The sequence below is a fragment of the Pogona vitticeps genome, chromosome 11 (assembly GCF_051106095.1).
Source record: "Pogona vitticeps strain Pit_001003342236 chromosome 11, PviZW2.1, whole genome shotgun sequence".
Classification (NCBI taxonomy): Eukaryota; Metazoa; Chordata; class Lepidosauria; order Squamata; family Agamidae; genus Pogona; species Pogona vitticeps.
Window position 1 is genome coordinate 8284784 of NC_135793.1, and position 26034 is coordinate 8310817.

The 26034-nt window shown below is 45.3% G+C and overlaps 3 protein-coding genes across 4 annotated transcripts in view; 1 reads left to right on the forward strand and 2 right to left on the reverse strand.

Moving 5' to 3' along the window:
- The window catches only part of RPL36A (ribosomal protein L36a), a 24118-nt gene extending 20215 nt beyond the window's left edge, over positions 1-3903 (forward strand). For both annotated transcript variants that reach the window (XM_078380743.1, XM_020804650.3), the window contains 4 exons: positions 1567-1672; positions 2657-2724; positions 2882-3004; positions 3827-3903. In XM_078380743.1, the coding sequence (XP_078236869.1) occupies positions 1567-1672; positions 2657-2724; positions 2882-3004; positions 3827-3847 (318 nt within the window). In that variant the 3' untranslated portion in view covers positions 3848-3903. The remainder of the gene's footprint in view (positions 1-1566; positions 1673-2656; positions 2725-2881; positions 3005-3826) is intronic.
- A 1920-nt stretch (positions 3904-5823) lies between these two features.
- Positions 5824-16401, reverse strand: GLA (galactosidase alpha). The gene is made up of 7 exons (XM_072981108.2): positions 16077-16401; positions 13594-13768; positions 11987-12164; positions 11424-11515; positions 10305-10466; positions 8689-8886; positions 5824-6485 (listed from the first exon to the last, which is right to left on the reverse strand). The coding sequence occupies exons 1-7, from the start codon at positions 16289-16291 to the stop codon at positions 6171-6173; spliced, it is 1335 nt and encodes a 444-aa protein (XP_072837209.2). The 5' UTR covers positions 16292-16401; the 3' UTR covers positions 5824-6170.
- Positions 16402-19972: 3571 nt separating this feature from the next.
- On the reverse strand, positions 19973-23579 carry PIN4 (peptidylprolyl cis/trans isomerase, NIMA-interacting 4). Its single transcript, XM_020804638.3, has 4 exons — positions 23451-23579; positions 22282-22355; positions 21813-21932; positions 19973-20145 (listed from the first exon to the last, which is right to left on the reverse strand). Exons 1-4 carry the CDS (start codon positions 23488-23490, stop codon positions 19987-19989), a joined length of 393 nt encoding a protein of 130 aa, XP_020660297.1. The 5' UTR covers positions 23491-23579; the 3' UTR covers positions 19973-19986.
- Positions 23580-26034: the final 2455 nt, after the last annotated feature.

Sequence of the window (26034 nt, forward strand, 5' to 3'; positions counted from 1 at the left end):
GGACGCTCCCAGTGAGCGGGGCTCGGGCTGAGGCCTAGTTCTCTCTGCAAAGCCCAGGGTGGCAGATAATAAAAGCGCGGTGTGGACGAGAAGTGAAAGGGAGCCAGTCATGCAAAGGAGGGGCAGGATCTGTCCTCCATCCTCCCAGAGGGCAGGACACGCAGCCATGGGCACAAGTTAACAGGAAGCCAGATTTCGGTAGAATATTAGGAGTAACTTCCTAACTGTTAGAGCAGGACGACGATGGAGCCAACGACCTCGGGAGGGCAGTGAGCACCCCAATGCTGGAGGCATTCAGCATAAAAGCTGGACCACCACCTGTCTGATCTGCTTTGCTTCGGATCCCTGCTTGGAGCAGCCCCTTCCAATTCCATGATTCTCTTTCAGAAGCCAGATGAAAACTTGCATCCTTATCTGTCCCCAAACAAATCATGCATACATACTTTATTGTATGTATGTATGTATGATTTACTGTATGTATGATACATATTGTATGTATCAACCCATGCAAAATTGAATTGAAAACAAATCAAATATTTGCACATGAAAGTTCTGAAGGCTTGTGATCCGTCGCTAGGTTTTGCTTCTCCTCCCTGCCCTTCTCCTCCCTGTCTCCCTGCCTCCTGTTTTGTGGTTTTGTTTTATTATTTGGAAGAGCATCCCGCCGCTTGAGCCTACATCTCCACTTTTGAATCTTAAGTTAGTGTATTTTCTGTGACCCTTCTCTTCATTTTCTCTTCACAGTTCCACTCAAAAATAAAAATTAAGTACTACTGTTTACTAGTAAGGCGCCTTAAAGTATTAAGGTCGGCTGAATTGCATGAATACAAGAGTTTTCTCCCTCATGTCATGTTTTAATGGGCTTGATAGGATAGCTTATCTGAAAAATACACACATGCCAAAGAAGGGAATGGTAAACCACTTTTGAGTATATCTAGGGAATTCTGGGAAGGGTTGCCATAAGTTGGAATCAATTGAGTAGCATGCATTTACTAGGAGAATGGGTGTACAGTACAGTACTTGGGCTGATAGCTAAATGGAAAATCTGCATAGCCTAGGTTTTCTTGTCGTTGCCATGCAAACTGCTGAAAACTGGCTTTAAAGATAGATGACTGAATCTAAGACAAAATGAAGACTCTTGTGAAAGATGAAAAAAATGCTATTTGGCATAAACCCTGAAGCACTTTGAACACTTTAAGACATAAAAAGCATTGATGGTGATGTTGGTGTTACTGTGGATCTCAGAAGATTGTCTTTCTCCATGCAATCCAATCCTCCTTTTTCTAATTGGAACTATCTGCCAGGGTCTGGGGTCTATCCTAACCTGATGCTTGAGAGATCTTTTCAGCTATGATGCCCCAGGATTGAACCTGGGCATTCTGCATGCTTTGTTAAAGAGCTTTGGGTGACTTTTTCTCAGGCGGCTGTAGCCCTGTGAAAGTCCAGTGTTACCTTGTCTGTCCATGTTCTGATTATCAAGGAAGAAGGATCTAGGCACATTTTTGCCAGGAAAACCAAGGCAATATTCTCTCCCTTGAGAAACTGAGACTCACTCTTTCTTGGCAGGTGAACGTCCCCAAAACCCGCAGGACCTACTGCAAGAAGTGTGGCAAGCACCAGCCCCATAAAGTAACCCAGTACAAGAAGGGCAAAGAATCTCTGTATGCGCAAGGTAAGTTGCACAGCTGGGCACCTTCCTCTGGATTCCCAAGAACCTCCCTGCAAGAGGGTAGGAAGCCCTGCCAAACTGAGTCAGTGAAAATGTGTCTGATGTCCATTGCCAACAAGCATGGCTGGGGGAGCCAGAGACCATGCAATGTATAGTGTACTATACTTGCATGTTTTTCAGCATCTGGCTGGGGGAGCTTGGAACCGAGGCTCTGTAGGTACTGCAGCCCTACAGTACTCATGCCAACAGGGCATGTCGCTCATTAACTAGAAGGACAACAGCAGTAATTATAGAACATTGCAGTTGCACTCTGCAGTTGTAGAATACTGCATTTCCTTCCTTTCTTTTACTTTAAAATACACTTCTGTGTATTACTGTCCTATAAAATGAAGCATCCCTTCAGGGATGGGTGACTGCATCTTAGCACAAAAACACCACAATTGTACATATAGCCACCTGCAGTGTTCCAGCACAGTGCCACTTCGGTTTTAATAAAAGAGAATTGGGTGTGAGAACTTTTCCAGAGAAGGATAGAAATGACAGAAGAACGAAATGCCTCTTGGAAGTGAATACACCTTCTCCAGAATGGAGCCCTCTCATGGATTTGGATTGTTAACTGCTGCCCATGCTGTCGAGGGTTTGTGGAATCTGTAGTCTAAAGCCAAGAGGTAGAAGCTTGTGGAGAACTAAATGGATAGCCATGGCATTGCATAACCTGGGAGAGACTCCCCCCTCATTAACAACAGGTTATCCATAGAGATAACCATCCAAACGCATAGGAGAGATGGAGAAGCCCTGGGTGTGTTATATGTCATGAAGTTGCTTCTGACTTAGAGCAACCCTATGAATTAATGACTTTCAAAAAGTCCCTGTCACTAAAAGCCTCTTCAGGCCTTGCCGATGTTGAGAGCTGTTCACCCACAGCATAGGTTGAGTTTCCAAGCAGACTTTGCTCTTTATATAAAGGGTTTACTTTCTTTCCTTTAGGAAAGCGTCGATATGATCGCAAACAGAGTGGATATGGTGGCCAGACGAAGCCTATCTTTCGCAAGAAGGTAAGCTTGCCCTGGAGCGTTATAGAAACACCGCGGTACCACTCAGCCCTACAGTATTTTGGCCACCAGTTAACTTCAGTATCAGATAGGTAAGAAGCGTCATCGGTTGAAGTCTGTCCTACTCAAGGCCTATGGTGTCCTTTCTTTTCTGTTGTAGGCAAAGACCACAAAAAAGATTGTCCTGAGGCTGGAGTGTGTGGAGCCCAACTGCAGGTCCAAAAGGATGCTGGCCATTAAGAGGTGCAAGCACTTTGAGCTGGGAGGAGACAAGAAGAGAAAGGTACAGTCTGAGTATGCAGGGGCTAGGGCAGTGACAGCAAACCTTTTTGGGACCAAATGTCCAAACCGGGGGAGGACTGGAGCCGCGGTGGTGGTGGAATCAGAAGTGGCGGCAGAAGGGGGAATCCCAGACACAGAGGTGCCTCGAGACCCCACTCTGGATCTGCCACCAGCGCCGGCTGCTCCGGATCCTGGCCTGTTGCCTGTTGAAGTGCTAGCACAGCGGCGACAGCCGCCTCGTGAAGTTTGGCTGCTTGGGGGGGGGGTAGTGATCCAGTGACTTATAGCTTGCGTGCCCGCAGAAAGGGCTCTGCATGCCAGCTGTGGCACGTGTGCCATGGGTTTGCCATTGCTGGGCTAGGGTGTTCTAAATGCTGCACCTGGTGGCTGCTTTACAACACATGTGTGTTTAGCAACTGATAAGAGTCAGACCTTTGGAGCAGTAGATTAATGGCAAATATAATTGGTACCAAGAGATGACAGGGCAGTGTTGGAAGGATAGAGACCAAGACCAGAATCCCAAACATTTCCATAGCACTGTAGGTTCAAGACAGCAAAAAGCCCTGCCTTTGTGAATTTGTTTAGGGCTGTCCTTTGTTAGAGCAAAATGTGGAAAGATTCTCCCTTTAGTGTTTGTAGGGATACTGTGCAGTCAGAGATCCTACAGCACATAGAAACAGGTGGTCCTCAGAAGCCTTCTTTTCAATGTTCTTGGATTGGGACCCTTTCAAAAATGCAAAAAACAAAACCCATCATGTTGAGTATGCTTTCCTAGTTTCTGTGACATATACTTAGCTTGTATTTTGTTTCTTTCCCCCCACAGGGCCAGGTCATCCAGTTCTAGATATTCATCTTTGTTCTTTGCTATGCAAATGCATTAAAATACTATCGGAACACCCACTTATTGGAGAGTCGTGTTTGTGATTGCCGTTGGGCTCATCTGACATGGGTAAAAGATTGCCCTACAAACGTGTCTTGGTCTCCAAAGCAAACAATCACCCCGTTGACAAACAGCTCCAGATGAACGCTTGAGTGTGGTATGGACGTCCTGCTAAAAGGAGGTCAGACAGTAGCTTCTTCTTTTATTTACACGCATGTTCATTAACTGCAAGGAATGAATGAATCTCAGTTGAAGTGAATAGTGTCAAGAAATGCTACTTAATATTTGGTATCCTGTTTTCTGGTAGTGCCTCAAAACAAGTGACTTGTTTCATCTCAGTTTATTTTCATCTAATCAACAGGAACCACTGGCTTACCCCAACTTGCGAACTCTGCTGAGTTGGTCATGTGAACATTTTTGCTCCTTTAGACCCGTATTCTGTTCGGTATTTACATGTGCAGAACTCCGGCTCAAGCTGTGGTGGTGATTTGACCGGATACACACAATCAGCACTTTAAAGACTGCTCCAACAGCTTTCATAGTTGGGAGTTCCTTCCACACGTAAATACTTAACAAAGTCCTGGTCTTGGTGTTCTTTGCCAGAAATGTACATAGTTGGATAATGTTATGGAGGAAATGCAACAACTTGAGACATTTAGGGGGCATTTATCCTTTTGGTAGTGAGTGTGTACAAAAATCAGGCGTGCCTTTCAAGAAATAGCCTTTTATACAATAGTGTTTAAAACTATCGACAATGGTCCAGTCTGGATGGACTCTAAACTCAGAGCCTCATAATTGTCACATACACTCGGTGTGAGAATTTCCCCCTCTGTGGCAGATAGGTTTGGGGGATTAAACCCCTTCCAAGTCCTGCACAAGAAGGGCATCTGTCTACGTGCTATTTTATTTTAAACAGTTGTCCATCAAACCACTTGTTTTAGCCTTTAAGCTGTCAGACATAAGAGACTGACAGGTATACTTAATCCTGTTTCAGGTGTGCGGAAAGTTTATGGTAACTGTCCAGCCCAAACATTAATTAGATGATAATCCAGTTTGAAATAATCCAATATGTTTTTTCCTTCAGACTGGTGGGAGGAACCAACCCTACAAAATCCTTCATCAGGATTATGGTTGGTCTTGTTTTGAGATTTCCCTGGGCTTTGCTTCAACTGAAGGGTGTCTTTTTTTTAACAAGATGGTTTACAGAATAGTTGCATCCTGTAGTTCAATAAAATACAGTGGTGCCTCGCACAACGAGTGCCTCACACAACAATGAATTCACACAACGATGCCTTTTTCTGTTAAATTTGCTGCCTCACACAGCGATGTTTCCTATGGGGGATTTTCACACAATGATCTCCCTTTTCGCTCCTGTAAAAGTGTCTTACAATGTTTGGACGCTGTTTTAAATGATTGCAATGGTTAGTCCACCTCCTGAAACCTATGCAAACTGATTTTGGTGTTGTTCTGACACTTCGTTGATTTATGATGATTTTTTGTTTTTTCCATTGGAAACCATTAGACAGACCATCCAATGGTTTCCAATGGAGAAAATTCAAAAAATCATCATAAATCAACGAAGTGTCAGAACAACACCAAAATCAGTTTGCATAGGTTTCAGGAGGTGGACTAACCATTGCAATAATTTAAAACAGCTTCCAAACATTGTAAGACACTTTTACAGGAGCGAAAAAGGACTTCGCAAAGGCATTGAAATGTATTGAGTCGGCTTCAATACATTCCAATATAGGAAACATTGTTTCACTCAACGATGTTTCCTATGGGGATTTTCACTGAACGATGGCAATCCGTTCCAACTGGAACGGATTAACCAGTTTTCAATGCATTCCTATGAGAAATGGTGTTTCACAGAACGATGTTTCACACAACGTTGATTTTTTTGGAACCAATTAACATCGTTGTGTGAGGCACCACTGTACATGGATCTAATTTGTATCTGGCTCTGGTATCTCAAGCCAGAAGCCGAAGAGATGGGTCTCCAGAGGAGGTTTTGAGGGGTACCTCTGTCTGTTTCTCAAACAGAGCTACAGTCCCGTTGTACTCTTCCCCCAAGGAGGTAGCAGCAGAAGGCAAAAGGTTTGGCAAGACTGATTGCATCACAGTTGATTATCTCCGGCTTCTCCTCCAGAAAGGCAGGGGATGACTTTTGTGATCAGGCCATCCTTCAATAACTGGTCCTGATGATCACTGTTACACGAAGGCAAGGAGCTCCTTCCAGTAACGCTTCTCAATATTTAGGAAGGCCACGGGAAAAGAGTCTCCTCTGTTACAAAACATCCAGGGAGTGGCCATTGCTGTGGTCTGTCAGTAGTCTCTCCTTAATCACCACCGTCTTCAGCAGCACAGTGCCTGTGGGATTCACTACCACCTTCAAGAATGAAACCCAGTTGTGTAACCCCAAATCCTTGCTGGCAGGAAGGATCCGGTGGATGGAACACATGGGGTTGCAAGCCAACCCGTTACCAAGGATGGCAGTAGAAAAGGCAAACGCCTGGGGCCCACCCATCTCCTGCCGATTTATCACAGCAATGGCAAAGGCTCCGTCGGAGAGAGGCCGCTCCCACAGTTCAAAGTTGCTGTCCTGGGGAAATCGCATGGCACATGAATTAGAGCAATAGATATTTCAGACTTTTTCTAACCTGTTTTCCCACTAACATACAAATCTGCTTACAACCTAAGAACGAATGGCCATCAGAACAATCAATAACGAACATCCTATTAAACTTTTATCGAGATGGTGAAAGCCATAAAAACCTCAGTTGAAACAACAAAAAGCCTCTGTCAGTAATCTGTGTTATAAAATATTAAAATGAGCAGTGACTTCCACCTGCTGGAGAAATATGTACTGTACCACAAATAGCCTTTTCTTCATTCATTATCCATTTAACTTCAACTGTCAGACAGGGGTCTGTGGAAGTGATTTAGTTTTCAGCAGGATCATATAGGTAAGCAATCCTTTAAAGCTGTAAATGGCTTAAAATCTGTTTATGTAAAGGTTCAGACTGTCACTTTGAATAGAATCTGAAAATGGACTGGAAATTCAATGCCCCTCTTAAACAGATGTTTCACAATGAAGCCTCGAGTCCAAACTCGTGATTTTTTTGTACCCATTGAACTTGCTCTACCAGCATAATACAGTACCTCCCTCCACCAGTATGGATGCTTTCCTTTACATCTCTGGATCACCCTCAATATTCCAAGAATGTACTGTAAATGTACCAGCTTACTCAGGGCATAGTTCAAAAGCTGCTGTTCTAATTCTTAAAACTGTTCTAGCTCCCACGTTGCTTTATACCTTACTGCAAATTGCAGGGCAAAATAATTAGAGTCAAAGGGTAAAATCCTCTTGTGCATCCATGCAAAAGACAAACCTTGGAGAGGCAAACAGTCTCCAATTAAGAAATTATCACCGCCATTTATCAGTTGTGCGCTGAGCTACAGAACGTGGTGTGCAACTGATACTACCTGAAGGCAAACCGTCTCCAAAAGTTACACTGTTCATGTTAACTCCAGTTTAACAACACAAGAGGATTTAGGCCAAACTGTTTTAGGTACATTACAAGTAACTTAAAACACAGAATTCTAGCTCCCGTCTTCTGAAGATGCCGGCCAGAGAGACTGGCAAAATGTTAGGAAGAAAAAACTCCGAACAGCCCAAAAAACCTACAACCACCATCGGATCCTGGCTGTGAAAGCCTTCGAGAATACATTTACAGTAACTTAAAACCACCCCTGAGCTGGCCAGTATTATCCTCATTGCTGACTGGGAAATGGAAGCGCAGTGGATACAAACAGGTGACGACAAAGTGAAAATTCTGTGATGCTTTTTTTTAAAAAAGTTCTGGGATCAGCAGCAGCTTTAAAGGGAAGCCTCTTTTGTAGGGTTGCACTGGACACTTTCTCTTTTGCACGCCATCATTCAGATGTAGAGGTAGAAGCCGTTTTTGTCCTTGGCTTTGTTTAATGGAAATTCCTTCCTTAGAAGAGCACAAAGGACTGCAGCTCCACCTTCAAGTTGGGATCTTAATCTATGCATGCAGGGAAAGGAAGCTAAATCTTTCCAAATGTGTCTCGTTGTGTAGTAAAGGCGGCATGCAGGCTGCACAGCCAAAAGTTTCAGTTTATATGCCAATAGGTTACATAAAATCTGTACACTTAATTGTAGCCCAGTGTATTTTTAAGTGTTACCATCATGTAGTCAAAGCAGGAAAGCTTGCTCTGGAGCTGCATGTACAATAGGACCACCATATCCTCAAGAAATAGGTCCCAAGCCCCCTTCCCATAGATACATATTTCTGGGGGAGGTTCATATTTTCAGGCAGCAAATAAATGAATCAGCAGATACTGATCCTACAGATAAGGGAATCCTACTGTATTTCAAAAAGATGGCCAGAATCCTGTTTCCAGTTTCCACTTCCATAAAGGGAAATCATATTGGTGTTGGTGGTTGGATACCCAGAAACCCATCCAACACACTGACCAGCTGCAGTTGCCCTTATACAAGCATCCACTGGCAATAGTATTCTGGCCAAGGAATCGAATTTAAAACCACTCCACATCTAAAAGTATATAAAAAAAATATGACTTGCTTAAAACAGCCATCCAGTAAGTTCATTTCTGAGATAGTGCTGACAGGAAGTCTCCCTGTAAGGAGCAATTCTGACTTACTAAGATGTTTCAGCTGAGAAACTGATCGGAATGACTCTTTTAACTAGGAGCTAGCTTCATTCTGATGTATTGTTTGAAACAGGTTATTGGTCCACATCCCAAAAAAACAGTTTTACCTTCGTAATTCGATACCCTTGCTTGCCCAGTGGATCCTGGTTGATGGCGATCACGTCTTTGTTCTGGAGCAGAGCCTTGGACTGTGGGCTGATCCGGCGCAGGTCGTTGGACATGAGGAGCGGAGATGCCATGATGGCCCAGAGTGCCATCTGAGTTACCTGCTGATCCCAGCTCAGCCCAAAGTCTCCAATCACCAGCTGTGAGGAGGAGGAGAAAATCACAGGGGGGAAGGGTTAACTGGTCATACATACTCGGGTGCTCATGAAATGGAAGTATGCCAGGAGTTCACCCACTACAACCTTCATACCTATTTTAGTCATTCATTCATTCATTCATTAAATTTATATCCCACCCATTTAGACCACGTCTACTCTGGGTGGCTTACAATAGAAACAACAGAAAAAGCAATTAAAAGCTGCAATTTAAAACAACAATATCATTCAAGATGGAAAAGTAAAGATCAAAATGGAAAAGTAAAGACGGAAGAGTAAAAATAGAAAAGTAAAGATCAAGTAGTGACAGGAGGGAAGGCCTGCCTAAAGAGCCAAGTCTAAAGTTGGCTCTTAAAGCTGTGGAGAGCATCAGCTTAGCTTAGAAAAGGTCTCGGATTCAATTCCTGGCATTTCTAGTTAAAAAGGACGGAAGTGGATGATGGGAAGATCTTACTCTTTTGAGATGCTATCATCCGTAACAGATAATGCATGGAAAAGTCTGAGCTGCTATGAAGCTGTATCCTGTATCTGTCCTCTACACTCTTGTCAAGTGAGAGACAGAAAGGAGGCATAGAACGGCAAATGGCCTCACTAGCTATTTTAAAGCAGGCTTGCCCTCCCTCTTTTCCTTAAAAGCAGTAATCTTTAAAAAATGAATTGCCCTGGAATGAGGCACTCAGCCTGGCCCCTTTCTAATTTCGTTGTATGGTATACTGTGTATATACTTACAATGACAATAAATTATATTATTATTATTATTAAAAAGCTTTACTTTTCAAATCAACTAGTCAGAAACACACCAGTATGATTTCCTTGCACTTAATCATGTGTTCCAACCAGTCTCATTTTTTTGTGTCTTTGAGGGTTGTCTCCTCTGCTTATGATGATGGTAAACCTGTTTCTCAGTGTGCAAGGTCTTAAAGGCAAGGCTAATGCTTATAAATGTGCAGAATGCAAACTCAGTGTATTCCTCTAGAAACATCATCATTAGTCATTTTCCCACCAGTGAGGGTCAATGGCTCCCCCTTCCAACAACCCCCCCCCCGAAACTGGCCAAGGTAAGAGTGACTGCCCTCGTCACCCACCAAGGATCACTGCAGAGTGCAGACTATAACACTGCCTGAGTGTGATTCCAGCGCTAACCACTACACGACACTCTTATTGCCAAAAAGGGAACCATTGAAAACAGGTATTGGAGCTTGTAGAAAAGGCAGGGGAACATTTAGAAAGCACACAATGTTCTCAGGGACAAGGTATACTGGGGGGGGGGGCAGTTATCAGTGAGTGTGAACAGTTGTGACAGATCGGAGATGGAGTTCTTGTTAGCATCTGCTTCATGAAGGCCATATCTTTTTGGCAACTTTGCAAGCTGAGAAAGGAGCGGATGCAGAAGGTTCTCTCACCATGTCTGGGTCGTTCCAGCCTCCTGGCCCGGCGACGTCCACAATACTATCCTGGTTATAAGCAGTCCAGTCCAAGACATTTTTGATGCTGTTCCAAGCATCGTAGATGTCAGCATAATTCCTCCAGTAATTACAGTATTGTTTGATTTCTGTGTAGTTAGGCTTCCAAGGGAACAGTGGGAGATAAAAACCACAAGGATTTCCTTATTTTTGTTATTTTGTTTAAGGTATCTATTCCTTCTTCATTTCCTCAAAAAGAGGAGGGCCAAAGGGCCATGCCTCCTTCCTCATAACACTTTGGTTTGGTCATTTCCCAGCTCCTGTAGAGTTTTCCCTCAGTTTTAAAATGTTGAAATTCCTTTCCTAAGAAAGCTAGCCGGGTGGAGTGCCTGGCCAGGCAGCCGGGGTCACACATTCCCTGCCCGGCCGCCCCAGTGCCTTGTAGAAGAGCAGCCACCCTGTATAGTCTCGGGTAACCTACACAACCCCAGAAGGAAAGGATAAACCTTTTCTGAGTACTGGAAATCGTTTCCATGAATTGCAACCAAGAGCACATAATTTTTTTTCCAATACTTTTGTAAGACCCATCCACATGTTGGGTACCCGGCTGCAGAATCAGAGGTTGGGTATTCGATTCCCCGCTCGGTGCCTCCTGGGTGAAGAGCCAGCCTGGGTGGCCTTGGGCCAGCTGCACAGTCCCCAGGATGCCTCCAGAAGGAGGGAATGGGAAACCACTTCCTAATACTCTGTTTCTAGACCTAGTCTGAAGAAAATGAACTGGTTTGATTTCATGGGATGAAAGTGAAAAACCTCCACAAATAGCTGCTACTTTTGCCTGTTCAAAACACTCCAGAAATTCAGAGGCTTACAATTTCAATTATGCAGGCTACACACTGCCCCCCTATCCCCCAGCAAAATAATAATAATAATAATAACAACAACAACAACAACTACTACTACTACTACTACTACTACTACTACTACTACTAATAAATAAATAAATAAATAAATAAATAAATAAATAAATAATAATAAAAAATAAATCAGCTCCCTGGAGCTCTGGAAAGTGCCATGCCTTAGCAAAGGGAATAAGGAGTTTCACAAAGTAACCTGCCTTACCTTCTGCAAGGGTCTTTGGTAAAGCGGCCACTCACACGAATAGACGATGCTTCTGCCCGTTTTATTCAAAGCCCAGGACATGGTCTTGTAACCTGGTGGCAAAGAGCAAAACCCACAGAAATATTTCAGAAAGAACAATCATTTCAGGATACACTCTTTTTCATAAGAAATCAACATTCTAAAGGCACACAGGTTCAGAGAAGTGACAGAGTCTCCCACAACCCGTTTATAACAGGACAGGAACATGTGGCTCACTGAATGCTGGACTACAACTCCCATCTGCCCTCGCCAGCATCGGCCGTGGAAAGGGATGATGGGACTTGCAGAGTGGGACCACTCCCAGCTTACAACATTTACTAGGAAAGCTAGGCTGTTTGGAGAAGAGACGGAAAAGTAAAAATGGTTCACCCATTAGCCCAGTCTGACCTCCCATTTCTGGACTAGCCAGCTCCACAAAGCTGCCCGGACTGAAACAAAGAGTAAGTTCCATCTCAGGCTAATTCTTCCTTTAAATTCACAGAAAGCCTTCATTTGGAAAACATAAGCATTGCACACACACAGACCTTCTGCCAGCAGCTCCAGTGTGCCAAAGTTACAGCCGTCAAACTTCAGCAGATCCACACCCCAGCCGGCAAAGGTTTCGGCATCCAGCTCATAGTAACCGTAACTGCCGGGAAAGCCAGCACATGTTTTGTTCCCGACATCTGCGTAGATGCCCAGCTTCAGCCCTTTAGAGTGGACCTGAGTCACAAGGGAAAGATGCAAAATCACAGGAGTGGAAAACACTGTATTTTTTTCTTTACTAAAGATCAAGTGAATTTGACCCACAGAGTTTCTAAGCAGAGAAGCAGACTAAGAAATGGCAGGCATTCTCTACAAAAAGGTACGGTGGCACGCTACAAAAGTGGTGAACATACATACATCCCTAACCACTGGACATGCTGGCTAGAACTGCCAGAGGCTGCAATCCCCCAACATCCCAAGTGCCCCTCACAGCCCAAATGTCAACGGCTGCTAGACAGAATACAGTGGTACCCTGCCTAACGATTACCCTGCTTGACGCTGAAATCGCTTTACAATGATTCAAAGGTTTTTTTGTTTGACGACGATCAAAAAGAGCTGATCATTGGGTTTTCAAAATGGCTCCCCACTTTGCAAAATGGCTCCCTGTTGTGTTCAGGATGGATTCTTTGCTTTACAGGCACCGGAAAATGGCCACCCTAAGGAGGATCTTCGCTGGACGGTGAGGTATTCCCCCCATTGGAACACACTGACCGGTTTTCAATGCATTTCAATGGGATTTTTTTTCGCTTGATGACGATTTCGCTCTACAGCTATTTTGCTGGAACAGATTATCATTGTCAAGCAGGGCACCACTGTAGTGAGGTCTCCCTCTTCAGTGGGCATTTTACTTTTAAACAACAGATACTGGGGGCAAGGAAGGGGAGATGAGCTGTTTCCATCTTGCTTTTGAGATTTCAAAAGCAGCTTGGGAACTAGATGCTGGATCCAATCAAAGTCCAGGCTGATCCAGAAGAGCAATTTTTAGCAGTTCTAGATAAACACACTGGGAGTGGAGGGTGCTTGTCTTTGCCACTTTCCACTAGAGCCAAAAAGAGTTACTTCTTTTGGAATAAATAAATTAACCCTTTAGCTCTGGTTGAAAGTGACAAAGATCGTACAGAGCCAGAGGTTGGCAGTTCGATTCCCCATTTGTGCCTCTTGGGAGAAGAGCCGGCCTGGGTGGTCTTGGGCCAGCTGCATAGTCCCAGAGCGCCCCCTAGAGGAAGGGAATGGGAAACCACTTCTGAATACCCTCTACCAGGAAAACTCTGAAAAGGGCTGCTGTAAGTCAGAACTTGATGGCTCATTTTTTTGGTGCTCATCTCCCAGAATCCCCCAACCATGCTGCGTGGGAGGTGTCACCCAAAAAGAATAATTTTTCCACACTCTGCTTTTAACTCAGTCATTTTAAAGGCCAGCAGCTCAACAAAGATGGAGACAAGACAAGCTATGAAACTGCAGCTGGCCATGACCACTTTCTCATCTCCTTTAAAGGGGAAAAAGAGATGTGAACACAGCCTTTACTGCACAGTTAACTTTGTTGTCAGCTGCCTTGAGTTGGAAAAAAAAATCTCCAGGAAGAAAGGCAGCCACCATCCACACTCACATAGTCTGCCAATTTGCCGATCCCACTAGGGAAACGTTTTGGGTCTGGCTGCAGCCTGCCTTGCCCGTCGCGGGTTGGAGCCATCCAGCAGTCGTCGATACACAGGTATTGGTACCCGACGTCTCTCCATCCCTCTGACACCATCAGATCAGCCATCTGCATAAACAGCTGCTCACTGCAGGAATGAGAACAGAAGGCCAGCATCTAAGAGGGGATGCAGAAGTTGGGGTGGGGGGGTGGGAGGAAAGGAACTCCACACCAGATAGGGAAAAATTAGTTCACTTGAAATGTGGTGCTGGAGGAAGGCCTGGATGGCCAGAAAGACAAACAAGTAGGTCCTAGATCAAATCAAGAGTAAACTATCTCTGAAGGCAATAACGCTGAAGCTGAGGCTGGCACATCAGGAGAAGGCAGGATTCTCTTGGGGGGGAATAATAATGCTGGGGAAAATGGGAGGCAGCAGGAAAAGAAGAAGATCACACACAAGATGGATGGACTCCCTAAAGGAATCCACAGGCTTGAGTCTGAAAGAGCTGAGCGAAGCCCCCGAGGACAGGGCATTTTAAAGATCTCTCATTCATAGAGTCACCGTAAATTGGAGGCGACTTGTCTGCACATAACAACAACACACCGTTATCGTAGTGGTTGACTACTGTATGTTTATTCTGAGTGGGAACTGCTCTCTAGGGTATGAGAGAAAGCCATTTTTCATTACCTGCTAACCTCATTCTTTTAACCAGAAACCCCACATCTTGAACCTGGAGCGTTTCACGTGGAAAACGGGTGCCCCTACTTCTGTCTTATGATCCCTGCACAGAGTTAGAGGGTGGGCAAAGGGGTCTGTACTTGGAGACTGAATCAGCACATAGAGGTCAAGACCCTTAGACCAAGTGCTTTATGTTTGACTGTCTCTGTAGTTGCACCTGCCAACGTTATTCAAAACACATCTACTGTATCTGGATTCTAGATCCAACTGTCTTGTTCATCAGATAGCCAATGCAGTTTAATTGCAAGATTGCTGGATTATTAGCTGAGAGATCCAGATTCAAATCCCCTCAACTCTGCAAATGGTCTTGAGCCAGCCAACGGCTCTCAGACCGACCACTGGCAATCCCAACCCCCTTCCTCAGACAAACGCAGAAGAACTATATACCGTAGGACCTCCGTATCCGCTGGGGATGGGTTCCAATCACCCTGCATATAATAAAGACCACGGATAATAGCAAACGCTGTATATATAATAGTAAAAGGGAAAAATAGTTTTTCTGGATTTTTTTTCTTTTCATATTTGTAATATTTTCAGACTGTTGATAAGTGAATCCGTGGATATTGATCCCATGGATAAGGGGGTCCTAATGTAAAATACCTCTACTTCTGCAGCAAGCATTCTGTGGCTAGAAACGCCCACCCTGCCTCCAAGCTGGAAGTTTGTTCCTGTTTCTGTAAAAAGATCACCACCCACACGGCTGGGAGAAAATAAATAACAGGTGACAAAGCCAAGATTAGCCTGAAACCTCTTGGGTTGCAGTACAGGTCCTCTGTGGATTCGGAGCAATTTTGCTTTCGGACTACAACTCCCAGCCCAGGGCCACCCTCCTGAGGGCAGGATTTGTAGTTCCTATTCTAAATTCTGGCTGGTACTTTTTAGGACTAGTCCTGCCTTTCCGTGCCCCCTTGCAGATCTCCCCTCCGCTTCTGTGTTGGCGTCCGGTCCCTGCGACCGCCTTCAGCTCTGGGTCAGACCCGGCTTTCCTGGGCAGAGTCTGGGGCCAAGCTGTCCAATATCGGGGGCCACAAAGGATGTCTTACCATCCCCCCCCCCATGACACCCTTGGCAGCTTTTGTCTTGGCAGGGAAACCCCTCGGCCCTCTTCTCTCTTCCTTCAAGCGCCCCGGCCACTCTTCCCATTCTGAGGCTAAGGAAGGAGCTGGGGGATGATGGAGGGCTAATCCCAGGGCGAGGAGGGACCCTCTGGGCCAGTGGTCCCCAACCTTGGGCCTCCAGATGTTCTTGGACTGCACCTCCCAGAAGCCTTCACCACCACCTCTGCTGGCCAGGATTTCTGGGAGTTGTAGTCCAAGAACATCTGGAGGCCCAAGGTTGGGGGGACCTCCTGCTCTGGGCCACCGGGCCCGTCCGCTGCCGAGAAGGGCCCGGAGAGGGGGAATCGAACTCGCAGCCTCTGAACCCACGGGGCTCTTCCGAAGCAAGCAAGCGCCCCTCCACGCCGACCAGGCGTGGGATCGCTCCGGATCAGAGCGGATCAAAGGGATCGCTCCGGATCAAAGCGGATCAAAGGGATCGCTCCGGATCAAAGCGGATTCCCACGCCCCGGGCAGCGGCCTCCACCTGCAACCTCCCAACCCACCCTTTTGAAGGGCAGGGAAGCCAAGGGGGTGGGGTGCGCGTTATTCCAAGCGTGCCTCTGAGCACGCCAAGAGGGCCAGCCACCGCCCCGTTTCCCACACACACACACACACACCTGATGCACCGCCGGGGCTCCTCGCCGCAGTCGGTCTGGCAGAGGAAGCGCTCCCAGTGGAGCCAGCCCATGGGGGGCGTGCGGGCCAGCCCGTTGTCCAGCGCCCGAGCTGGGCGGCACAGGGCCAGCCACACGGCCAGGGCGAGGGCGAGGGCGAGGGCGGCGGCCAGGCTCCGCGGCCGGCTCGGCTCCCGGCTTCTCCCCCGCGGCGCCATCCCTGCCCCGCGTCTTCTTCTTCTTCTTCTTCTTCTTCGCTCCCTCTTTCACGCCCGGAAGACGGGAGCCGCCCTGGGAGCTTCCCGGAAGAGCGCCGCCGCCGCTCCCCTTCTAGCCTATGGCGGCCCAGCCGCTCCGCGCTCAGCCAATCGCAGGACCGCGCGAGGGCCCCGCCCGCGAGAGATTATCCAATCCCATTGTCTAGAAGCGCGTGGAGGGCGGGCGCTTCGAAGACCAGCGAAGGGGGCAATACAACAGGGACCGGTTCCCTTCGCGCAGTAGGCGAAGGAAACGGGGTCACGTGACAGAGCGCTTCACGTGACAGGGCTGGGGAGGGACGCGGTTGAGCCTTTCGGGGTCGCAGCCCAGCTGTAATAAAAAGATATACGTGTCCAATCTTCGTTTGTCAGGTTTTTGGCCAGCAACAGACATTATCCTCAGTTTTATCGTCAAAAGAATAATAAGGAAAGTATGTCAAAATTATTACCAACACAGCAATATCACGACTACTAACAATGTCCTGTGTTTCACATTTGTATTAGCAACTTCTTTTTCTTTTTAACCTGAAGTACAAGGCAGACTTGCGTTGTGGGACTTGGGCGATTCCAATTCCTGTCCCTCCCTGAGCCCTGAAATTCTCTAAGGAAGAAATGTGATACTGATACAACACCTGTGAGCTCTGCTAGATCATGTTTCTTTCTGGAGGGAGGATGCTAGATGATCAGGACATCCCGAAAGCAAACGCTTTTCTGTTTTGTTTTGTTTTTTGTCCTAGCCGTTGCTAAATTCAGATACTCGCATCTAGTTGCTGTGGTCCTCTACAGCCATTTCTAGTTGGCTGGCTGGCCACGCTGGGTTCTCCACTGCCACTTGTAGAAGAAGAGACAGCCTGGATGAATGCATTCTCGAAGGCTTTCATGACCGGGATCTGATGGTTGTTGTGGGTTTTTCAGGCTCTTTGGCCGTGTTCTGAAGGTTGTTCTTCCTAACGTTTCGCCGGTCTCTGTGGCCGGCCTCTTCAGAGGACTGGAGTAGGAACTCCAACAAAGCATGGACAGAGTTCCTACTCCAGTCCTCCGAAGATGCCGGCCACAGAGATTGGTGAAACGTCAGGAAGAACAACCTTCAGAACATGGCCAAAGAGCCCAAAAAACCCACAACAACCAAGCTGGGTGAACTTTGGCAACATACACAGACCCAGGGGAGAAGCAAACAGAAACCACTTCTGAGTATTCTATACATAGGAACCTCTGGATGGGGTTACTATAAGTCAGCATCAACCCAATGGCACCTTATTATAGCCACTGACAGATCCAACTTCCATGCATTTGTGACTGCTTTTTCCAAAAGCATCAGTTATGAGTAGGCATCGCCACCTCGTTAGTGAATTGTGCTCAATTGTTAGCTTAAGAGAGCACAAGTGAGCTACAACCCATAGTAGTTTATGCTGAATAAAATTTGTCCGCTTTTTAAAGTGTCATCAGACTGCTGTTTTTACTGCAAAGGACTAATACAGCTACCCTACTGGAAGTTATTTCTTTGGCTTGGCTTCAGTGCACTCTGCACTAAAAATTATTGAGTTTGTAGATTTTACTCTGCACAACTTCTGCAATTTACTTCCTTCCTGTTTCTTGGCTACAATATTTTCCCACATCTTGTTCACTTTTTCAGGCTTCTAATCGGTAGACTCTAGTCTAGCCCACAAAACTTTACAGCAGGACAAATGTGTTTGTCTTTAAAATCAACAATACCCTTGGAGGGGGGGATGTGGCTTTTGTTGTTGCAACAAACTAACACACTATGTTAGTCTGCTGGATGATATTTTCAAATACTGTAGATTTGTTCAGGAAGAATTGTTGCAACTTGACCTTCAGAAAAACAAACACAGTTGTAATAGTTCCTGTTTAAAACAAAAGGGAAATAAGTATTTAAAGTACGCTTTCAATATTACTAAAAGAATTGCCATAATGTATCATTTTAAATCCCAGAACAAAGTCCTTTTAACTTCTTGCACTCTGAACTTCAGTTGGAAACAAGCACTGGATTGTTATGTATTGTTGGTGCTTTCTAGCAACTGCACTGCATTTTTAAAGCTTTGTACAGTCTACCCAGAGAACTTCCGTTAGTGGGTGGTTTAAAACTAGAATAAATAAGAATATAATTAAAAATGGTTTGACTAGGAAATGACTCACAAAGCACATCATCAAATGGGCAGAATAATTTTCTGAATTCTCTTAATTCCCCTGCCTCTGCTTAATCCTCACTGTTAAAAATCAGGCCACAAAAGATCACATTCCACCTCTAATGGCAGAGAAGGTTAAACAAAGTCACGAACAGTATCTTGACAGCAGTTTCACATCAAATGTAGCTATGGCTGTAGAGTCATATGTCGGGTAAGTAAGCATTTCTGGCTTATGTTCAGCCACTAACAGGGCAATATATTCCAAAGACATGTGTAAAAGACTAAAAAGAGAGGTCAACTAAACACATATTTATGGACAAAGCTCACCAAGTCTATTCAGAAGTGCAATTGAGTTCAGCAAGATTAACTCACAAACATATGGGTATAGAATTGGAGCCCTAAAATGTTCCACTTTTATTTATGCAGTTACTTTGAATTATTTTGAAAATTGCACCAACGTAATTTTTATAGTTCAGGCTTCTTCTTTTTTCTCCAGTTGGGTGTTTGCTTTAGTCCCCCAGAGAGCAGACATAAACAGATGGGGATTCTAACGTTTCTCATAATCAAGCTTTTTCTTCCATGTATTCTCAATTGCTTTCACGGCCAGGATCTAATGGTTGTTGTGGTTTTTTTTGGGCTCTTTGGCCGTTTTCCTTCCATCTTTTTTTTTCCTCCCAACTTCCACTTTTCATGGATCCAACCCTTAGTTGTCCATTTTAGACACTTGAATATCAAAAGACAATTTTGTTTGCAAACATTTCAAGCCTTCAAGTTAATTAAAAACTACTCCCTCAGCACCAACAGCAAACATATAAAAGCTTACTGTAACAAAATGAACTCCACCAGTCCCTGGAACAAGGGGAATAGGAAGCTTTTAACTCCCCTCAAATAGCTCTGAGGATACCATCACGTTTTTGAGGCATAAACGTACACAACAGGATTCTGGCCACTTCTTGAAAAATAACTACACAGGAGCAGTTTCTGCTGGGAAATATTTGCTCTCTGTAGTTAATGGCATATCCAGTTTTCATTGCCATTTTAAAAGCGTTGGCCTTATTCCAACTGTTCATCACAACCAAATAGAACCAATGCATCAATGGATCTTATGTGTTGACATCAATGAGTTCCATTGATTCAAGAGGTCTACTCTACATGGGACAAGAGTACTTTTTGCCAGCTTGTGCACAAGCCAGAAGACTCTAAGCTATCTCCTCCTTTATCTGGGATTCAATTAAGATCCTCTGGTATGTTTTCTTAGATAACTTTCCCTGACCTCGGGCTCTCCAGATGTGTTCATAGAAATCCCCAGAACGCCTCCCACAACCTATGGACCAGGTTTGCAGATCTGCTCTTTTGTCCTAGGGGAAGAACTTCTCCAAGTCACATGACAGCCTTGCTGGACCCAGATCTGGAAACAGTATGGCTGCCAGATGGTGCTGCACTTTTCTCCTCCAAGCCCACTGGGGAATTCATCAGAAGATAAGAACCTCACAGCACATTATAAGACGACGTTTATTTTCGCCCTTCCACCATGATGATGTGGTAGCCAAACTTGGTCTTGACAGGAGGGTCTGTATATACTGGCTTATCCATGCTGCTGACAGGCAAGGCAAAGGCTGCATCCTGGAAGGGTCCCACCATAGAACCTCTGCTCATCCAGCCCAGGTCTCCCTGGAAAAGAAGCACATTCTGAGTCTGTCTGAGCTCTGCAAACCCCAGGCAGAGAGCCGACACCAGATCTTCAGAGTTACCTTTGTGTGAACATGAGAACACCAAGGGCCCAGATCCAAAGGAACAGATGTAGGGAGAGGAAGCAAATAGTTGCTTTAATTCATAGGTCAATACAGTTGAGATTACCCTGCCCAAGAAAATTCTTTGACAAATACACACCTACATTTCAATCACAGTAGATCAGAGACTGTAACAGGGTGGGGGCAAGAGATGGCTTCTAAGCAAGCCATGAGTGTCAAAATGGTGAGAGAACCAGTGGCATGTATTGGCGAAAATGATGGGCAGCAGCTCTGGAAATCTAGTTTGAAAGCTCCAATTGAGGAATGAAAAATTCCTGGCTCAATCACTCTCATAGCTGGCTCCCCTATCTCAATGACCTGTTTTAAGGAGAAGATGAGAAGGAGAGGCTTTGAACTTACTGGCAGAAAAGTGGGATGTAAATGCGTCCGATAACGCCAAAAAGAAATTCTTCCTGATCTACCCCAAATTATTCAACAATCTACCAGTAAATACGATCTACCTTCTACCTATCCCCCATTCTTAAAAAATATCTCTCCTTACAGTTATTATTATTAGTTTTATTTATATGCTGCATTTCTCCCAACAAGGGACCCAAAGCGGCTCACAACATTAAAATTCACACAATTAAAAATGTAATAATTTAAATATTAAAAGATAAAATAGACAATATATGATTTAAAATAGAATTAAAGATTAACACATGAAAACATAAAAAGATTAAAATTATCTGCTAAAATGGGGTTCAGTTATAATTGTTAAAACCCTGCCTGAAGAGATGGGTCTTTAGTTTTTATATAGCTACACCTCACAGCACCAATCCTCATTCTGAAATCTGCTTGCTTCTACCACCAGATCCTTAACAAAGCTTGAAAAAGTTACCCTTTTGGACTATAAACTTTGATCCTGACACAGTTTTGTTCTTCTCGTAGGAGAGACTACCAAGAAATCAAGCCTAATTTCTGTACTCTGAAGGTTATTCTACAAAACTGTATGTACATATCCCTGGGCACATATTTTATCTGGCTCAGTTACCTGCTATCAGCAAAGAGCTTTGCTCCAGACTAGAGAGGGGGGTATTTGTATACACATATTCCCCCACAGGTGCAGATAACGAGGGTCCAGACCCCTGGGACCAGACTGACCACTCACTATTCTGCCACTGCCGTGGGCTCCGTACTCCCTTCCTATCACTCCGGAGCTTGCAGTGGATTAGTCACTCCTGGCAGAAGGCGGGATGGTGAGCCTCTCTGTTGGGTTGAAGAGTGGCTCATCCATCACGAGCAATGAAGAGATAGGAAGGGACCACGGAGGCTGTGGCAGCAGCAGAATGGTGACTGGTTGGTCTGGCCCCAGGGGGCCGGACCCTCGTTATCTGCACCTGTGGTGGCATATTCGTATACGAATACCCCCATCTCTACTCCTGACCATTGACACCCAAATCTCCATTCACTCAGCAGTACAAAATCTGGCAGTGGAAGCCCTCACAATCTCTCACCCAGACAGTGGGAAATGGCTGCTGTATGTGGTGCATGCTACCTGCTGCCCTCATTCTATTCCAGTTCAAGAAAAGAGAAAGAGGCACATACCCCTTGCCTGGCTTTGTCTTCACTATACTGGGAGGCTACTTCACTGAAGCGTACTCCTGCCTTTAGTTTCTCCAAAGCCTCCAGGGCTCTGCTGTGCTTCTCACACAGAATATGCCTCACCTGAAAAAGCACAATAACAGTTAGATACAACACAAAAACAGAGAGAGACACAGAGAGAATGCTTCTAGCATATCAAATCAACAAGGTTTATATTTTTGTTTTCTTTACTGATTGCAAGTCAAACACGTTAAATCAGATTCCCAGCACTCTGCAGCATGAGAACATTATCTGGAAACATCTCCGATTCAACTTCTTCTAGAAAACCCGAACCAATGCTGCTTTGTTTCCTGCCTCTTCCCTTCCCTTTTTTCAACAATACTGACAGGCGGTAATCACAATATCTCCTCCTACCATGACACTTCTGTGTCTGCATTCTGTGGAAACCATCCAAGAGGACTAAAACACCCACCTTCACAGAACTGCCACCTCCTTTGGGGCCTTGAGCCTTCTTATCAGCAGCACTGCTATCAGAAGATGCTCCACCTGTGAAAACATAACACCAAAGGCAACAGTGAGTTGCTCTGGATCAGCAAGACTATCTTCCCACTATTTGTGCTCGCATAATGTGCGTGATCAGTGCTGAGCTCAGGACTAAACCCCAACTTGAAGAGATTAGTCCTGACCTGACAGACTCTGTCTGGTGCAAAGCCAAGCCGGTGCCCCTACCTCATCTTAAGCAGTAAGTGGGAATATACAGAAACATGACAACGTGGAGGTCTTGACTCTGCCTCCTGTCCTATTCATTCACCCAACACTTTTTAAACACATGCTTATAATCTAGCCTGAAGACTTCTGCAAAGAACACAAAAAGGATGTTCCTTATTTTATGACATTTTTGTTGGTGCCAGTAATAATGTTCTAACTGCAGCTTACAAAAGCACCATGCATCCCAGCTGCTAGTTTGTCTTCTCTATAGCCAACCTTCTTCTCCAACCCTCAGCATCCCTGGCTAGCACAAACCTGGGAAAAGACCAACGTATACTATAAACAAGAACTAGTTCAGAATTACAGAACTGTTTCACTGCTCAAAACAAGCAAAGTTGCAGAACCAGGCATTTCACGCACAGCATCAGAATTCTTTGCAACCCATCCTAACCTTTAACCTTCTCTCTCGAAGTGTTTTAAAATGTTAACAGCAACCTGGCAATTCCTCCCACAGGGGTGGGCAAGGATGACTCTCCAGGTAACGCTGAAGACAACCACTCCCATCCTCCTCCACCATGGGCAACAGCTAATAGGAACTGTAGTACAACGACATCGAAAGAGCTCTAAAAGGTGTGTGTATGTGTGTGTGTGTGGGGGGGGGGCTATCAGTCTATTTATTATTTTCCGGGAGAGGGAAGAAGGGACGAACTCCAGGATAGCTCCGTGGGTTAGAGAGACAGTTTGGGGGATTGATGGGGGCTGGACGATCCATAAGGGTCCCTTGCAGTTCTAAGATCATCATCATCATCATCATCATCATCATCATCAATAGAGACCCGGACTCCTAGGTTCCTCCTTCTCAGCGAAACCAGGGGTCGAAAAAAGAATCGAGCCTCTGGCTGGCATTTATTTCCACCCCCTTTGGCTGCTCACCTTTCCCTCCTTTGCCGCCGCTTTTCCCTTTCGGGGGCATGTTTACCGCTCCTTCCTTCCTCCTTGCGGCAGGCGGCGGCGGCGCTCCCAGATGTCGTCATCATCGAACGCGACGGGAGCAGGCAGGCCCCCCACCCCGTTCCCTTGGTGAGGGCAACCGAGGCAGTGCCTGCAGTCGAGGCTGACCTGTGTGTTTGCACCTATACGTAGTTCAGGGCACAGAAACATTGTAGAGAATTCCTGCTCCTGGACTGGAGGAAAGCAGGGAGAGCCACCATGTTGGCACATTCAGAGAGGCACCTGTGGTTTGCTGCTTCTCCCTCTCAGTGTTGCTTCTGTCCAACACTGCAGGGCTCTTAAGCCTCTTTCACGTCGGAAACAGGCACGCGGAGGAGAGAAACTGGGTTTTGTAGAGGGAAACAAGGCTGTTGGGAGCAGAAGAGAGCCCCTTTCCTTTGTGCCTGTGGCTTATCCACCCCATTTGCCCCCATCAGCTTTAGTGAGAGCAGGGGGGATTCAGGGTGAGTGTCCGCAATTCTAATTTATTCTTCTGTTTAATTTACAGGATTTGCTGGTGGTTGAGGTGCCAGAGAGCAGCAGGAGCAGCCTGGATATCATCCTGGCTGACCTTCCCTCTGGTTTGGAAAGGTCCTCGTTTCCAAGTTCAGGGGAACAGGCAGAGATGCCCTGGTTTGGCCCATGCACCGGGCAAACTGCCCCCCCCCACCGACTTCCCCTTAACATTAAAGCTAGGGTAGCAATAGGGATTGTCAGGAAAATGTAGGGCTGTAGTAATGCTTTCTGTAGGCTGGTTCCTGTTGAACAAAGAATGGGAGGTACTGGTTCACTTCCTGATCTACTTCCAGCTTTTTGGGGCAACAGCTGGAACCAGGATTCAGGAGTGATTGCTGGAGCCCAGGATTCATCCAGTGGGGCTCTTATGGCTTCAGTTTCTGACCTCTTGTTTCATCTTCTCACAGCATCTACAATGCTCTCAAAGAACCCAAGCCAGAGAACTTTAGGCATCTGTATATACTTTTTGGATATTGTGTATTTTACACAGAGAGTAGGTGGAGTGATGCAACACCCACCAATGCCTTTAAAGCTGACATAAGTTTACCAGCGTATTGATACTCCAGCCGTGGAAAAAAAATAATTTAAAAAATAGAGGGGCTTTTTAAAAAGTATTTATAGGATGTGTGCCATACCACTAAGGAATATATCGTAATGCCACCAGAACAAAAACAAACAAACCCAGAAGCCTCCCAGCGAGTGGGAATTGAATTTCAGTTATACTGCTGCTGGTAAAATGAACTGCTAGTAGCTATGAGTTGTGTGATTGCAAAATTAAGCTATGGTCTAACTTGGGCATAAGTAGGGAACAATTCCATTGTGTGATCACACCCTCTGTTTAGCCCAATCAAGATTTTTCACCCCTTTGAAAAGAAATAATTCTCAAGAACATTAAGTGGCTGATGGGTTGTCCCTTTGGGGAAGTTTCTTAACTATCTCAAACTTCTTAATGGTTTTGAGAAATTTATTTATTTATGTATTGAATTTATATCCCGCCCATCTAGTAAATGCTGATACATTAGCAATAATTAAGAAGAAATGCAAAACTTTCTCTCCTCTGCCCTCCAAAAGAGAGTCAAGCAGAAGTTTTCCGTTTTTTCAAGACTGTTAACATTGTCTCCAAAAGGGCAGCCTGTTTGCCACTTGGTTTGATCCCACTGACAACACACACTTCAGTTGAACCAAAATGGAGCAACCCTACTGCACCTAAAAATGGTAGCCCCTGGCGGTCAGTCAGAAAGGTGTTGGCAGAAATGCTCTGGATTTGCACTGGCATTGGCGTTGTCCAGTTGCCAGCAAAAGGAATGAACCAGTGCAAACCTAACAGTGGGAGAAATGCCAGCTCTCTTGCGGGCTCTCTGTCCCTTTATTGCTTTCCCATTCTAATCCTGCCATATCTGCAGTTTCCTTACTGGGATAAGGAGCCTCTTGAGGCAGCAGGAGATTTTCCCAGCAGCAGGGAAAGGAACACAGCAACACAGCCCCAACCAAATCCTCCTTTCCTTACAGCTGCCTTGAAATGAAATGTAAAGAAACAAGATATGACCACTGGAAAAAATAATGGTCTTTCTGGACTACAACGCCCAAAAGCTCCCACCCAGCATGGCTGTGGATATATTCTGGGTGCTGTAATCAAAACCAAATATATTCTAAGCTTTGAGTTCCCTACTATTTTATTTATTCTGACGGTTACAATCGTCTGCCAGGACCACAGCTTCCGCATGTCAAGATGTAGAGGCAGGAATCCCATCTTTATGCAAATCAATAAAGGCGCCAAAGGTGCTCAAAGAAGTCCGGCACAGGTCTCCACAGAAAGTAGTCACGGCCAACTCTCAGAAACAGACCGCCATAATATGGCTGATCCTCCCTAACTGGAGGTGAAGGATTCAGGAAACAGAGCAATCGCCGCATTGGCATGAAATATCAGATATTAATACTTTTGACATGGAAAAGTCAAGGTCCCTCTGGTATACACTCACCCAAGAAACCAATTCCGCTGCGAAGACCTTAG

Coding starts and splice junctions, on each gene's coding strand:
- GLA (XM_072981108.2), bottom strand. CDS start 16,291: ATGGCGCCGCGGGGGAGAAGCCGGGAGCCGAGCCGGCCGCGGAGCCTG. Junction 8,887..10,304: donor GCTGGAACGACCCAGACATG/GTGAGAGAACCT, acceptor TCCTCCTCACAG/CTGGTGATTGGAGACTTTGG. Junction 6,486..8,688: donor AAGGGTATCGAATTACGAAG/GTAAAACTGTTT, acceptor CGATTTCCCCAG/GACAGCAACTTTGAACTGTG.
- PIN4 (XM_020804638.3), bottom strand. CDS start 23,490: ATGCCCCCGAAAGGGAAAAGCGGCGGCAAAGGAGGGAAAG. Junction 22,356..23,450: donor CGGCGGCAAAGGAGGGAAAG/GTGAGCAGCCAA, acceptor ATGTTTTCACAG/GTGGAGCATCTTCTGATAGC. Junction 20,146..21,812: donor AAGACAAAGCCAGGCAAGGG/GTATGTGCCTCT, acceptor CTTCTTTTCCAG/GGAGACCTGGGCTGGATGAG.